Raw genomic sequence first — 16098 nt, forward strand, 5'->3', positions numbered from 1 at the left:
CCCCAAGCGTCATGTGAGTCAGTAAGGGGGGAGTTGCTTACAGTTACGATGAATCACTTCTTGTTTTTGCTGCATGGGCCAAATATTATCAGTAAAAAGTACATTAAGGCCTCAAAAAAAAAAAAAAACTTTTTTCCGTTTCTAAACGTAGAATAATTATGTAAATTTTAAATTCAACATTTTTATTGCAGTAATGTAGTCAGACTTATGTTTAAAGGAATTTATAAACCATTCGCATTTTATGAAAGGTGTTGTGCTTATGCTTTCTATGAAAAACACAAGAGAATTTAGAGACAAAAACTGTGTTGTACCAAACAACTTCGATGCTAAGTTTTAATTAAGTGAAAAAAGACTAACCTTTACAAATTACGAAAAGTGTCTCTATCAAATGTGTCTGAATTCAACTTTGACCCCGAACCTGGTCAAGTTTAAGTAAATTTCAGTCTACAAAACAACTGCCCTCTGCTGGCTAAAATATTAACTGACAAATATTTTAAAGAATAAAAATACATTAAGACTTGAACTTTGTGATTTTCTTCTATTTTGTCATAAAAACAAAAAAAAAGTATTTTGGCATGCGATTTTGGTTGGAAGATGTAGTTTAATAATGTCTTCGGTTTTTTCTTCTAACTCAACATTTCCAATTTCAGAATTGGGGAAAAAATAACTGAAGCCTAAATTCCAAGTAAGGAAGTTGGAGACATAGAAATCCAACATGGCTGTCATCCATTTAAATCTCTGATAGCAGCAGGAAACAATAATTGGGGGAAATAGGACCACAATAATCAAAGCCAGAATTATTTCTTACAAATAAGTTGTGTTCTACATGTGACAAGAGTATATTGTGCATGTCTGATCAGAATCTTCCAAACCTTCAGGAGTTATGTCTGAAGAAAGTGAGCTGGACATTTTAGGCCACAACACCAACAGAAACAACACTGGAAGTAACCTAAAGAACATGGCAGTGGTATGAGCGGGACTTTTCTTTGACTGAACTTGTTTTTTGTTTTTTTTTGTTTTTTTAAGATGCATAAAATTACAAAGAGTTTAAATATGAATAATGTTGGACACAAACACTTCAGGTGTTTGCTAAAAAGCTGCAAGATAAAGCAAAAGATAAAGCAGGATTTTACTTTTCATTGTCACTAAGAAAAAAAATGGACAAAAGAATGTCTTTAAGCTCTAGCATTTGAGATTATTTTATGATTGTGTGATTCAATCCAACTACACTCTCCAATGATACAAAATAGCAGGTAGTTCATAACAGGAACATGTGACTTTAATTGTATATACATCAAATAAGCCAGAATTCATTCTCATGCAGATCTGAAAGGAAATCTGAATGTTACACAATCAATTTGAAAGGTTGTTTGTTTCAGTGCTTGTAGTTTTGTCTCTAACCCTAATTTCTCAACTTTTACTGCAATGCACAGAACAAAAAAAATAAAAAATACTGCTGCCTTTCTCAGTAAGAAAAAGAGTGACATGAACTAAGACCACATTTTAAGACATAAAGGTTTCTTAAGACCCAACATATAAAACCAGAGAATAATTAAGACTCTTTTAGGATTTATTTATTGGATTAGAATGGGAACTTGCAGAAACCATGATTTTGCAATGCCAGCATGTTCAACTCAAATGAACACTGTCTGATTATAATAATTTAAAGTTTTATATGTGTTCTTTTTATCCCCAAATCAGCAAAATCTCTATGAAAAAAGTAAGATCTTGTGAACAACAATAGAACCAACACAAACTTCCTGCTTTTATTATGGTTTATTGATTCCTTACTTTAGTCAACCTGGTATTACAGAATTACAGCACAGTTCACAAAACTATTATCTGACAGGAAGGATGTTTTTATTTACAGTTAGGAATTCTGCCATGGAGGATTGGAGGAGAACAGGACTGATAATGGTTTTTACTCTTCAGCAAAGTTAAAAATGTAGCAAAACACAATAATAATAATAATAATAATAATAATAATAATAAAAATCAGTAAACAAGTCAAACATGAACAAAAATAGTGAAAATCACTTTTTGATAAAGAAGTCAGAGTATTCAGGTAACCTCCAGCCGTGATTTCCCTGTCTGACAGCAGACAAGCTCAACAGAAAATTTCGAACCAACAGTCAGGGAACTTGGATTCTAGATTTATTCAGAATACTTAATTTTTTTTTTTAAATCCTGAAAATGCTCTTTATTCAGTTGCTTTTACTCACAAGTGTCTTGTGTTACAAATCTAAGTTTTCGTAATAACCAAGTGTGAAAAAAAATAGAAAAAGCAGTCATAGTTACAAAACTGATAGTTACAAACATACTCCTCACTAAAGCTACTTGAGCATGATAAGTTCTCACACTGGAATGTTTTAATGCTCTACTCTCCCCCCTCAAAAGGAATAATCCTACACGCTGCTCTGCTAACACTCATACGAGCAGAAGTGCTGGAAAATTTCAGGCTACTGGATACAAGCAAACATCTCCTCAAAACATGCAGAATGTAATGCATAATCTTAAATAGTACAAAAAAATAAGTTAGATCATAAATAAGAAAATAAATAATTCATGTGAAACACTTGGTGCATGCCTCAGCAATTTTGTGACTGCATGAGTTGGTTAGTAGTAAAAACAAGCGCACACACGTTCTTCACTGCATCGGCAGAAACCTAAGCAGACGGCCTCAAAAATCCGTCTGCTTTGGTTTTTGCATAAAACAAACAGATAGATCAGTTCTGATGGCATGCCTGACTACCTGGGGGTTCTGATAGTCCATTTAGTCTCTTTGTCAATGTGTCCCTTCACCTCTTCATCAGAACCTCATCTTCTTCCCACCTACTTCCATTTTACCAGCAAACAAACCATTTCATTTCCACTTGACCAATGTACATCATTTTATGTCTCTCAATAAATAGGTGTTTAGAAGAATAATGGAAGGAAGATAAAAAAATATATATAGCTCTGATCATACATGTAGTCTAATTTAATTTAGTATAATTTTTGTAAGATTTTCAATGGAACCCAATTCCCATGGATTAGAATTTTTCCAACTGCTGGGACCACTTGGTTCTTATGAAGCTTTTCTTTAGAAATGATTTATAGAAGTCATATCCCAGACTCCAATGTTTCTCTTTCTCGGTTTCTAACTATACAGCCAAACAAAGATGTAAAAAAGATGAGGCAAAAGCAAATGAGATGGATTAGCAGAGCTTCCCAACAACTGATGGAGTAATCCAGGACATGTTACTGGGGAATATCGTCTCTGCTGCCTGGATACTGAGCTGCTAGGATCTCATGACAGCCATGATACTGTCATACAGCAAACAAGTTTTAGGCAGAGGCTTCTTCAGATTTGTTGCAAGCCCGACTGCTACTGGAGATCCTTTGTGCCTGCAGCATCACCTTCAACAACAACTCTGAAGATACTTGGATGATGAGTTAAGATATTTCATTTCCTTTTAGGATATATAAGTTGTTTTTTACATTTAATTAAATAAAAGTATTCCCTACAGCAGGACATAAAAAGTTCCTATTACTGGTTGTTAAATTGGGTACAAGACGTACCCTTGGCTGAGAACAGATTGATGCATGATTGGTACAAAATGTTCTGTGATGCACGGAAGGAAACAACTAAAACTGCAGAAGAGTGGAATGGCGAAGGGACGGATGACCAACACCCACTATATGCACTGAATAAAAGCTGTGAGGTGTCAAGAGTTAAACATTAGAAACTTTTCACACCAATCTGGCATTTTAAAGTAGTAGAGTGAGTGGGAGTGATGAGAGTAACATCAGTAAAATCAACAGTTCATACAAATAAACCAGTCAGAAGAAGTGTGAAATCAACAACATGCAGCTCTGACTACAGCACAGGCAGGAATCCAACCACTGCCTCACAATCAGTTTACATGGATACTGTAAATATCTGCATTTTAAAATGCATATTTATTAACATTTATAGATATTTATCAAATCTTGAGTGGCTAGATACATTTGGTATTCTCCTACTGTGATGTGACTTAGAGCCAATGCTCAACGAGTTTTATAAAAGCATTAAACATTCAAGTTATGTTGTTCTTTACAACCAGAATGTTGACTTTAATTTTTCATAGAGATTTACTATATGTTTTTGCTCTCAAAAGTAAAAACACCTTTGTTAAGATGCTAGGTTTGTGTGAAATAAAGAAAACTATGATCAAATGATCACTTTTCCCACCTCTAGTCCAACAGGCATCCTGTTCAATTCAACTGGAAGCAAACATCTGTTAGAGGGGAAGATAGAAAACAAAACAAAAAAATTATCTAGTTGCACGAGTGTGCAAACCCTGAAATAATACTTTTGATTGTCTTCCTAACTTCATTACTATATAAATCATAGTACACCTGATTAAATGTAAACAACATTCAGCTGTTCTTGAGTTAAAAATTTGCCTGATGTTGTCTTTAGCTCTGTAGAACAGATCAAAAGTACCAATCAGAAGATGGTACATGAAAATCCTCAGCATTACATTCAAATCATGGCACAATGAAAATAGATAAATAAAATGGGGACAGTAGCCATGCTCTGTTAACAGGACATTTCTCCAAAAGCAATGAAGCTATGATGCTGAACTGGGTCAGTGAGGTTGCTAGTAGACTAACAGCAACACAGAAAGAGCTGCAGGAAAAAGTGCTGGGTGTGTTCTATATGTGATAACGAGCAGAAAAAGGAGCTGGGATGTCAGACTCCTGCACACATCCAGAACTTCCACTACCATTTGATAAAACCCAAATGGATTTTCTGGGCCACAATGACGACGAGTTTCAATAAAAGAGCATACCCACAATGAAGCATGGTGGTGGCAGCATTATGCTCTGGGGTTGCTTATCTTCAGAGGAAGATGTTTTTTGTCACAGTGGGTGAGATTATGTACAGCTCCAAATAAAATGCAGAAGTGTTTCCTAGAAAACTGAAGTTGAAGGTGGATTTGATGTTTTAGCATCACTGAGTCTGAGGAAAATGTCTTCACTGGAGCCAAGAAATGAATCTGAATCCAAGAAGGGCTGTGGAAAACATATGTCCTCACAAGTGGATATATTTGGAGAACTTTAATACATCCGAGTGGGAAAATATTACTAAAGCCTTGTAAACACTTAGCTGGGTCTTTATAAAATCAAATATCTCCACCATACTGTTTAAAAAATAAACAGTACTGTACACATGGGATCAGTTTCAGAAAACATTTCATCTACATCGGGGTGTCCAAAGTCAGTCCTAGAGGGTCAGCATCCTGCATGTTTTAGTTCTCTCCCTGGTTTTACACACCTGCATCAAATGATGGCTCATTAGAAGGCCTAAGGAGAACATTGACTTACTGAGGAGATTGTTACTACCACTAAGGAGAGAACTAAAATATACAGGTTGCCGGCCCTCGAGGACAGACTTTGGACACCCCTGATCTACATGGACCCAAACAGATCTTTCTGTGAGTTTTGGTTTTAAAGATTCCAAACCCATAGGGGGCAGTGTAGCGCAATGCTACAACCTATCTCAGCCAATAAGGTTGCTTCAAAACAACCACAGCTTCCTATTAGCCTCATGGACCGCTCTCGCCTATTGTAGCTGACGAGATTTAGGGCAGCCATTTTGTAGCGGTCAACCGCTCCACTCAGCGTTATACGTTTAGCAGGCACAATGACGTATCAGCGCATCTAATCGATTATAGCCCGCTTTTTTGTTACTGGAAACCTTATACAAACAGCTATCAAAGCTACATTTATAAACAATTGTATTTTTTAAGTATTTTTAAATTATATTGATACATAGTTCAGCATTTTTAAATATGCTTAGTGGGGAAATAGAAAAGGAATGGAATATTCTGATACTGATGTATGATAAGCATTTTACAAAGCACACAGCCGTTCATAATTTATTTAATAAATTATTTAGTAATATCAATACATATTTATATAAATATACAAACAAATAATGATTAATAATGACAGATTAATAATACTGAATATTTAATAGATACATGTTTATATGTATACACATATAAACATGTATAGCCTAATATATATTATTTGTCAGCTGTTTTCCAGCCAACCAGTTCTAGCTTCAGAGGGATTCAGCAGCTGTGATTGAGTCCAAAATCCGATGCGAGAGTCATCCGAGCTGTGCAGTGAATCCGTCTCTCTTTAAAGATATTTCCCACTTCTTCCTCACATCGTGTCTTTAGGAAACCTTCAAAACAAAAATGGAAGATTTGGGAGCCATCTTACTTTCGACAGAGTGAAAGAAATGCATATAAATAATAGTCTTTACCACCTGTGTAAACTTTGCTGGTCAAGGTTATAACAAGTAATATACGTTTTATAATATATGTTACATTGTCACATTTCTAATGTAGGCTCTTGTGCCAGATAATCCAAGCCAACGTTAGAGAATGATTAATTTTTAGATTTACGGAATCTCGGTTAACCTTCATAGCTGGGCTGAACCCCGGAAATACACCAAGCACTGTAGATAATATTAGCTGGTATTCACCGGTGGACATAAATACAGTAAAATAATATTCTAATTACAATATATACACACAATAATATGTCCATCTTACTTGTGAAATGTTGTTTGTCAAGCCCTCACATCAATAGTCCATCCATCTGAACAACAATATCCCTCAGTGCTGAGGCATCTTCTGCTGTTTTGGTTGAGCAAAGTAGGAGGGACAACCGCTCCAAGATGGCCGCCGTATTTCCTGCGCCAGAGCAGCCAATGCGGTGTCTACTCTTATATTATGACTATGGCCAGTAGTTTCATTTGGTTAGAAACATATATAGGTTGAACTACTTTTAATCAGGTTATTAAAATACAACATTATATCAGTTGGGAATCGTATGTGGATATATTTGGTGCATATTTGGCGCATTATTTGTGGCAGACTGTAAATGTCTGTTTTCCAATGTACACACACAAACACCAATAAGGAGAATTGTAAAATTATCCTTATTATGATGGGAGTTTCTATAAATAATCGTTTTTAGTGATATTAAACAGTTTTGTGTGGATGAAAAGCCAAATTGTGAAAAAAGTGTATTTTTCCCCCAGATATCTAGCTATGTTTGGATTAGGCCTAAATTAAGCTGTGGAGAGCCAAGAAGACTGAATGTTTAAAGTGAATCACAAGAAGCTTCAGAAAAATATTAACTTAAGGGTGTGAAAATTTATGCATCTGGGTTGTTGCACCTTTCTATTTTTTTTTTCTTTTACTAAAGCAGATTTGTTTTCAGTTGGATTATACAGGATGTATGTCTCATTAATAAAGAAAAATAATTTGAGATAATTTATCATGGCCTTTTTTTAAGTCACAAAACCCTGCATTTTAAACACTTGAGATCTATTATAAATATATGTCTTGAAGATAAATATTTAAATGAATTCAATAATTTCTTAATTTAAGAACAACTGTGCCTGAACATTGAACTTGGGTCCAAAAACTCCCTAAAAGTCCACCACAACACTAAAAAGAGGATTTCAGATCCTCTAAAACACGCCTACATGAACCGACTTCAGCAACAAACACCTTTTCAGAGGGACAATAATTACAACTGTTGCACATCTGGTAACATACAGCTTAGTGTGTTTAAGAAGTGTGTGAAAGAGTCAGATAATGTTGCTGAGCAGAAGGACAATCCCTGGAAGGCCCGGCTCTGGGCAGACTCTGCTCCTGGAGTGGGGCTGTGGATGGATGGCAGTGTTTATGTGCAGGGACGTTTTGTACCTGCATATTACAAAAAGATCCAGACTAAAAAAAAAAACTTGAAAAATCAGGATAAGCGGTGTGTGCGTGCATGTGGGTGTGTGCATATGCGCTTATGTGTGCATTCAGCAAGCGCAATCTTGGTGAGACCTTTGGGGCTGCTCATTGAGCTGTGGCCCCTGCTTGGCTCCAATGACCGTTGGGTCATTGTTGTCCAGAGTCTCTGTCATCCTCTCACAGATGATGTCCACCAGTCGCTCGAACGTCTGCTTCACGTTGATGTTGTCTTTGGCGCTTGCTTCAAAGAACTCAAAACCTGTCAAACATGGATGGAGGAACCAAGCTGTTAACGTAGACAAGCAGTGAGCTCCAGTACAATGTTCAAAGTGTCACTGATGAACACAAAACATTGATATACATATATGTTTCACTATTTATCAGAATACAATCACATGCTTTTATATATTACAGTGATTCTTGAGAATAGGGACAAAACAGGTCCTATGGATAAAGCACAAAATTTTAATAAAATATACACAAAATATAATTTTTTCAAATGTCTGACTAAACTAACCTGGGTAATGTGAGCACAACAATGTATATTTTCCTGGTGTTTGCTGAATATTTTTTTATTTAAACATTGTAGTCGGTGGATGATGCCTGTAAAATCCCTTGTCCCGGAGCAGAACTCAATACATTATAATAGTGAAATACTAAAATTATATATTATGACAATTAAGTATAAGTAGTCATATAAATAATTATAAAAGTATCAGTAAATTGAATTAAAAATCATTTTTATATATTTTCCAACTCCACTGAAATTTGTCCCTAAATTTTGTCAACACCGTCAGACATGAAAAGAATGTAAAAAAAATCAGGCATTATTGGGGGACACCAGAACTTCTGAGGACCCCATGACCTCTTCCTTTCTCTTCCTTTGCTAAGAGGGCTAGTTAGCTCTGGTTAACTTATGTTATTCTTTAGTTTTTTCTTCTGTTTTATTCCCAAGTTGCTCGTCACAACCATGATATGTCAACTCCATAACTGACAATTTACAAAACTTTGATGAAATTTTGTGAAATAAAAGCTTAATTTTGGTTTACTGTAAAGATTTCATGGACCTGATGAGCTACAATATGGCCTCCTTCAGAATAACATCATATAAATTGAGGTAGTTTGGCATTTCGTCAACTCCGTCAGATATCAACTCCATCAGAGTTTTTGTGACTCTTTCAGTGAAATTATTGTCAAATCTCACTTAAATGTGCAATTAATTCATTTTAATGTATTTTACATAAATTGCATTACTTCACATGTACCAAGTTTTTCATTTTACTCACTAGTTTGTCACCACCTTCAGTTCTGTGTCAACTCCGTCAGATGGACTTTTTGTTGTTTATTGTTTTAAATAATATTTGTTTTGTTTCCTGAGAAGCATTTATCTGTAAAATGAGTGAAAATATCACTAATAGGGTATTTTAAAAATCATTTTATATTTATTTTTGTCAGATGGTGATGACAAAGTTTAAAAATGTTGCAACTGGGAGCCTGTACCTTAGCATCTTTACATTTCTAAAACATTATTTGTCATATTTGCATACATAAGGTTGAGAAATAATAAAAAAATATGGGAAAATTAAAGCCCATTTTGTCCCTATTCTCAAGAATCACTGATTATATTGAAATCTTTTGTGATATACCAACTCAAAGTAACATAGTTGTGAAGTTAAAGGAAAATGACGAATGGTTCTCAATTTTTTTCCCCCCCCCAACCACAAAAAAAGTAACAAGAATATGTCCTTTCTTGTCTGAAACATGTCCAGTTCAGATCTGACATTTTCAAAATCTCAATTGGACATATAGCTGGACTTTGACTGGGCTATTTTGATGCTTGGCTATCAAGATAGCTCTGGTTCCGTTTGTAGGGTTGATGTCCTGCCGAAACAACTGGATCTAATCGATTATTGAAATAATCCACTAATTCAGTAACTGGGTAATCATTGATTGAGAATAGACTCAAAAAATTTTATTTTCTGAAAGAACCACCTCCTCAGACCAGTAATGAAGCCAAAATTGTACAAAAAATACATACATTCTTCATTTAAGAAAAAAACCCTTGTCTGTAATTATGTTCTACCTAGAACATCGCAACTGAGTTTTAGCTTGACCTGGTTCAGATTCTGTAAAAAAATGAAAAATAAAAAAATCGATCAAGCAACTTTTGCTATCCATTTATTAATGAGTTCATTCAAAATGAATGAACTCATTAAAAAACCAGACGAGCCCTACACTGTATTGATGTTAAGTCCAGCAGAAAGACCTGATCTATTCACATGTTGAAGGACTTTTAGCTGCAGATGATTCCTTTGCTACAGATTATCAAGTGTTCACTAAAAGAATGCTGTTATTGAAGCTGAGATTAAAATGTTTATTTTGTTAGCTAAGGGAAGGAATTTAATTATTTATATTTTTCAAAGAATTTCTAACATTGCATAAAAAAAGGCTTAAGTGGTTAAATAAAAAATCTGTATTGTGTCAACTTTTTTATCCACTTAATCATCAGAATAATCACTAACTAAAATAATGCTTAGTTGCAGCCATACTTCAAAGTGCTGTGTACTGAGAGGTGCTTTCGGGGCCACATTACCAAGTTGCTCTGACAGCTGGCGCCCCCTGTCGGACGCCACCACCCGCTCATCCTCCATATCACACTTGTTTCCCACCAGGAGGACCTGGGCGTTGTCCCATGAGTACGTCTTGATCTGGGTTGACCTATCAACACAAACACAAGGCTCCTTCATTTTCTTAATAACTTAAGCGACTTTCCTGGGAAAGGATAAACACAGCTTCTTCTATAAGGTACAATCAATAAAAAATATTGATGACTCTCTGTGGAACAGACATTGTGATTAGAATTACATTTATTCCAGTTCATTCCAAAATGAACTGGAATCCAGTTCAATCCAAAATGAATTCCAAAATTCCAGTTTCTGGAAACATGTCTGTTTCCAGAAACTGAGAGGAATGAAAGGTCATCCAAGCAGCAGAGGGCTGAATGAAACACCGAAACAGATGGAGTCACTACTTTCCTACAAACAGACGTATGTCTCAGGAAGTTAGAAATCGTGAAAAAGTTTAATATTTCTCCTCTCTCATTTCAGAATGTGAAACGTGTCTATGATATAGATCCATTTTACATGGAGTGAAATACTTGAAGCCTTTATGTCTTGTAACTTTGATGATTATGGCTTAAAGATCATGAAAACCCAAAGTTAAGTATCTCAGATGGATCCTACAATTGTTGATCTACTGGACATTTTCTGACTCGGGCCTCTCTTTGTGAAGCTCCCTAAAAATTCTTGAAGGGATTCTGCTGCTGCACCTTTTCCTATCCCACTTTTACCTTCCACTCAACTTTCTATGAATATGCTTGGATCCAACGCTCTGAACAACCAGCTGCTTCAGCATTGACCTGCTGTGTCTTCCCCTCCTTGTGGACGGTGTCCATGACCGTCTTCAAGCAGTCTTTCCAGTCAGTAGATTGTGTAGAGCTTTTGAGTAAACCTTCAGCTGTTTGCAGGTTAATTAGCTTAACATGGTGTGAGTTTCACCATGAGATTCCAATATTTGCCCTTTCATGATATTCTTATCTTTTTAGCAGCACATGTACCCATCTCTTACCAGTCTTGCACAGCATTAAAGGACTCCTCGTTGGTGATGTCGTACATGAGGATAAAGCCCATTGCTCCCCTGTAGTAGGCTGTGGTGATCGTTCTATAGCGCTCCTGACCAGCAGTGTCCTGCGCACACATGGAACCAAAACACACTTCATAAATTACTTCAAGCATACAGAGCTATCAAGATGAGTGACTATAAAATAAGATAAATAAAAAAAAATAACATCCAGCAGTAAAGCCAAAGTTTGACTTTATCATTATGTTCCTAATGTAATAAGCAGCATAGGCATGCTTCAAGGGTTTTGCCGTTAAATCCTAACAATGGAATGATTCTGACCAAAGAGGCAGATGTTTAACAGCTGGAAGTTATCAGAAAACCTGACCAGGTTCTCTGATAACATTTATGGTCTCAGATCATTTATGGTCTCAAGGGCCATAAAAAACAGTGTTAGAAAGGTCAGTTAGCAGCTAATGTGGACCATCAGTAGGATTAGTGTTAAGTTTAAAGGTCAGCTGAATTTAAAAGTTGAAATGTCTGAATAATGAAACTGGAGACTCGCAATAACAGGAATGTTTTGAGACACTTTTGCGTTTGATTTATTAAATATGAAACATCTGATTTGAACAGTTTAATACATAACCACAAACTGACTGACTGCTTGTATCTGACAAGTTAATAATACATTTTGATAACTATTTTACAATTAGTGACAAAATAATGAGTAATAGAACTTTTAATAAAACTAATGGTTACAGCTGCAGGCTGTACATTCTGCATACTGTTAAAATGCAACAGCTTTACAGAGCAGTAATAACGCAGTCCACATCTCATTAGTATTGCAGGGCCAGTGTATGGTATGTGACTGAACTCACTCATCGGTGATGAGCTGGACGTTGCAGACTCTCAGTTTTAGGGTGGGATGTACAAAATCAACATGTGAATTTCATTTATTATTTTTTAAGGTTTTATCGTCTCTGGTGTCCTTTATTTTTTTTTATAGTGGTCAGACAGGAAAGTGGGTAATGAGAGAGAGGGGAGACAAAGGCAAAGGTCATCAGGCCGGGACTAGAGCCTGTGACAGCCGCGTCGAGTCAGACTAATACCCCTGCACCACTGCAGCACCCCCAACATGCAAATTTCCTCCCCTTACGTTATAATTTTAAATCCAAGCTATTCGCTTTTTAAACAAAAACATCTTTCACTCTCTTAAAGCTTACTTTTTAGATGTCATTTGCCCGTTTGAAAAATAAGAAGTAAATTCACGTAAAAAGGCGATATATGAACAAAACTAAATTCTCAGTTCTGTTTGTGACCACTAGAGGGGCCCAGAGGTCCTGTTCAGACCAGAATCCAACGTGTTCAGTAATACTGAGACAGCAGTGATGGCAGGTGTGGATCACAGTTAGAGGTGGTATTGGAGATGAAGCTACATTTGTTCAGCAGAGTTGAAGTACTGGGTAGTTTTAAGTTATTAAACAGATCTGCAGGGTTATGTGTGTATAGACAATGGAAGGATGAAAGGTCCATGAAAAAAAAAAAAACAACACATTTATTCTTGAAAATATTGAGCCATACATAAAATCCATTTCAATTATCTTACTGCTCGGTCGGATCATCAGTCATATCCTAATATCATGTGCCCAATTACTAAAAAAAAAATCTTAAAGCGGTAACTAGAAAATTTCTGAAGAAATTTAAACAGGGCCAAAGTGTGCCCGTCGGTTGGAACCCAGCGTTCCGATGTTAAAAATTTGCATCAATGCTAAAAAAAAAAGCTACAAAGTACCTAAAAGCATGCGAAGAATCACAAGCATGTTGAGTAACATGGACTTACACCATTCAGTATGTTAAATTCAGTGTATAAGCTAAAATTATCCAAAATGCTAATGTTAGCCTAAATGATGATTACATAAATCATCATGATTTATCACATAAATCACTAAATTATTTATGTGATAAATCATTTAGTGATTTATCACGTAAATCACTAAATTATGTCTTAGATTGAGCATGTTGTCTTAGACTGACTTCCTCCATTCAGTATACAAAACATGGCTAATAAATAAGAAAAATAGATAAAACCTTACTTTAGGGAAAAGGCAGTGCAGTAGTAGGGGGCAGTGCACTGCTTATGCTAATAAGCAGTGCACTAATGCTTGCTTATTAGCAAGCATAACTTAGTTTAGTTATGCTAATGTTCTTGCATAACTAAACTGAGGGAAAAAGACATGTAAAAGGCTAATGTGAACTAACGTGAGAGAAATGTTGAGGTTTTTATTTTGAAATTTTCAGTAAGCTTCATTTTAAATAGCCACACTAATCCCATGTATAACAGTAGTTGGGTTAAATCAGTTATATAAAACCCAAAAGAGCAATCACCTGATGTAAAAAATGTGAACGCTTTTAGTTAGAAATTTTCAGTAAGCTTTATTTTAAAGGGCTATACTAATCCTACGAGTAACAGTGGTTGGGTTAAACCAGTTATATAACGCCCAAAAGATTTGGCCATGTCTGTAATTCTAACATTCTGCTCAGCCTTCTTCTGTAGAAACGCAGAGTTCCACCATCATTGTAGTTCTTAACTGCCAACTCAGCCCTCCTCTGTAGCAAGTGAGTTCCTCCATCACTGTAGTTCCAAAGGGCAGCTCAGCCCTCTGCAAAGGTGGAGAAAGAATTTTAAAGGCTATTATTATTGCATCACCCAAAGCGGTGCACTACTCTGAGAGGTATATTGAGGCTTTTATTTTGAAATTTGCAGTAAGCTTCATCTTAAATGGCTACACTAATCCTATGAGTAACGGTGGTTGGGTTAAACCAGTTATATAATGCCCAAAACATTCTGCCATGTCTGTAGTTCAAACATTCTGCTCAACCCTCTTTCTGTAGTAACTCAGACTTCCACCATCAATGTAGTTCTAAATGCAATGTCATGACCGACTTTCAGACTAATAGAGTGATATTTGTGGGCATGAGGGCGATTTCAAAATTGTTTTGGGGTCAAAAATCCACTGCATTTCCCACTAACGGAGCGGCAGTTGATTACACTCTGCTTTTTGTCAGTTGGAAATTTTGCTCGTTTTTGCTTTTTACATCGCCATCGTAACTCCGATCCCCAATAAAAATAATAGCACCCTTCCCGGGATCGAGCCACATGTTTTGATACCATTTTTGTGAGGGGGCACGCAGGGGTACAAGCCGCATTAAAGGTAACGGAAGAAAAAATAAATAATACTAGAAAAATTGCTGTTCCTAGCAAAACAGCCATGAGAATGCATAATTGCAGAACGCTCGCAGCAGAAAATGCAAGAAACAGCAGAAGAAAGCATAAGAAGTAGGGAAAAAAGCAGAAGAAAGCTACAGTCAGACATGGTAGAAATATTTTGCTAAAGAGTGAAATTTAGCCAAAGACATAGCACAGATTAGCAGAAGTCGAAATTAGCATAAAACCTGAAGTTGTTGAAAAAGTTGAAAAGTAAAACATAGCAAAAGAAATAGCATAAATTAGCAGAAGCAGAACATGGTATCAAACCTGAAGTAGTTGAAAAAGTTGAAAAGTAAAACATAGCAAATGAAATTGCATAGATTAGCAGAATCAGAAATTAGTAAAAAACCTGAAATAGTTGAAAAAGTTGAAAAGTAAAACATAGCAAAAGGAATGGCATAGATTACCAGAAGTAGGAATTAGTATTAAACCCGAAAAAGTTGAAAAGTGAAACATAGCAAAATAGCATAGATTAGCAGAAGCAGAGAATTAGTATAAAACCTTAAATAGTTGGAAAAGTTGAAAAGTAAAACAAAGCAAAAAATAGCAGAAGCAGAAATTAGTATAAAACCTGAAATACTTAAAAAAGTTGAAGTAAAACAGCAAAAGAAATAGCATAAAGTAGCAAAAGAAGCAGAACATTGATATATATGAATTGCTAAAATTGATTAAAGTTAGCAGAAGACCTTTATAGACAGTAAAACAGTAAAAGCAGAAGGCATATACAGAAAAGTAGACAAGCAGAATGCTAACACACAGATAGAAACAGAGCACAACAGAGAAATACATTGAAGGAATAGAAGAAAGTGTGACATATCTTTACTCCAGAAGAGTTTGACAGAAAACAGTAAGACCTGAAGCAATGATGGCAATAGTTCCTTGAAGTAGACATTAGTGGCTACGTTTTAAAGTATAAATTATTTCTGTACAGTTAAATATGTATGAACAGCAATCATTTTGTTTGTCAAAAAGCATGAAAAGTTAAAAAAATGTCAGTTACTAGAGCAGGGGTCACCAACACGGTGCCCGCAGGCCCCTGGTCACCCGAGGGGACCTCGTCAGTCGCCCGCGAGCAAGTTCTAAAAATAGCCATTGTTATTAGAGAGCACTGCCAAAAAAATATTCAATTAAATGTTTTGTGCCCACTTTAAAAAAAGAAAAGAATAATATGGATTTTTTATTATCTAACCCTCTTTACTATTAGCAAAATTGTGCAGAAAAAACCCCCTCTTTTTTTCAAAACGTCTTGTAGTAGCGAGTCTATGGCGGTGGGCATGTCAAAGCTAAATGTCACTGGTCAGTTTATGTTTATTTGGCGGCTTGGCCATCAAACCTAAAAATTTGATGGGTCAAATTTTCATATGATCTTTTCCTGATCATTGATTGCACCAAACATCTGTGTTTTAGAGGAGCAGCTGG

The 16098-nt window shown here is 35.8% G+C and overlaps 1 protein-coding gene across 3 annotated transcripts in view; it reads right to left on the bottom strand.

Annotated features, from left to right (window-relative positions):
- Positions 1 to 6937: 6937 nt before the first annotated feature.
- The window catches only part of LOC103130761 (ras-related protein Rab-3A-like), a 20044-nt gene continuing 10883 nt past the window's right edge, over positions 6938 to 16098 (bottom strand). For all 3 annotated transcript variants that reach the window (XM_007542257.2, XM_016666159.1, XM_016666160.1), the window contains exons 3-5: positions 11421 to 11539; positions 10387 to 10511; positions 6938 to 8052 (exon numbers count right to left, since the gene is read on the bottom strand). In XM_007542257.2, coding sequence (XP_007542319.1) covers positions 7862 to 8052; positions 10387 to 10511; positions 11421 to 11539 — 435 coding nt within the window. In that variant the 3' untranslated portion in view covers positions 6938 to 7861. The remainder of the gene's footprint in view (positions 8053 to 10386; positions 10512 to 11420; positions 11540 to 16098) is intronic.

This window comes from Poecilia formosa, unplaced genomic scaffold, assembly GCF_000485575.1.
Source record: "Poecilia formosa unplaced genomic scaffold, Poecilia_formosa-5.1.2 Scaffold669, whole genome shotgun sequence".
Taxonomy (NCBI): domain Eukaryota; kingdom Metazoa; phylum Chordata; class Actinopteri; order Cyprinodontiformes; family Poeciliidae; genus Poecilia; species Poecilia formosa.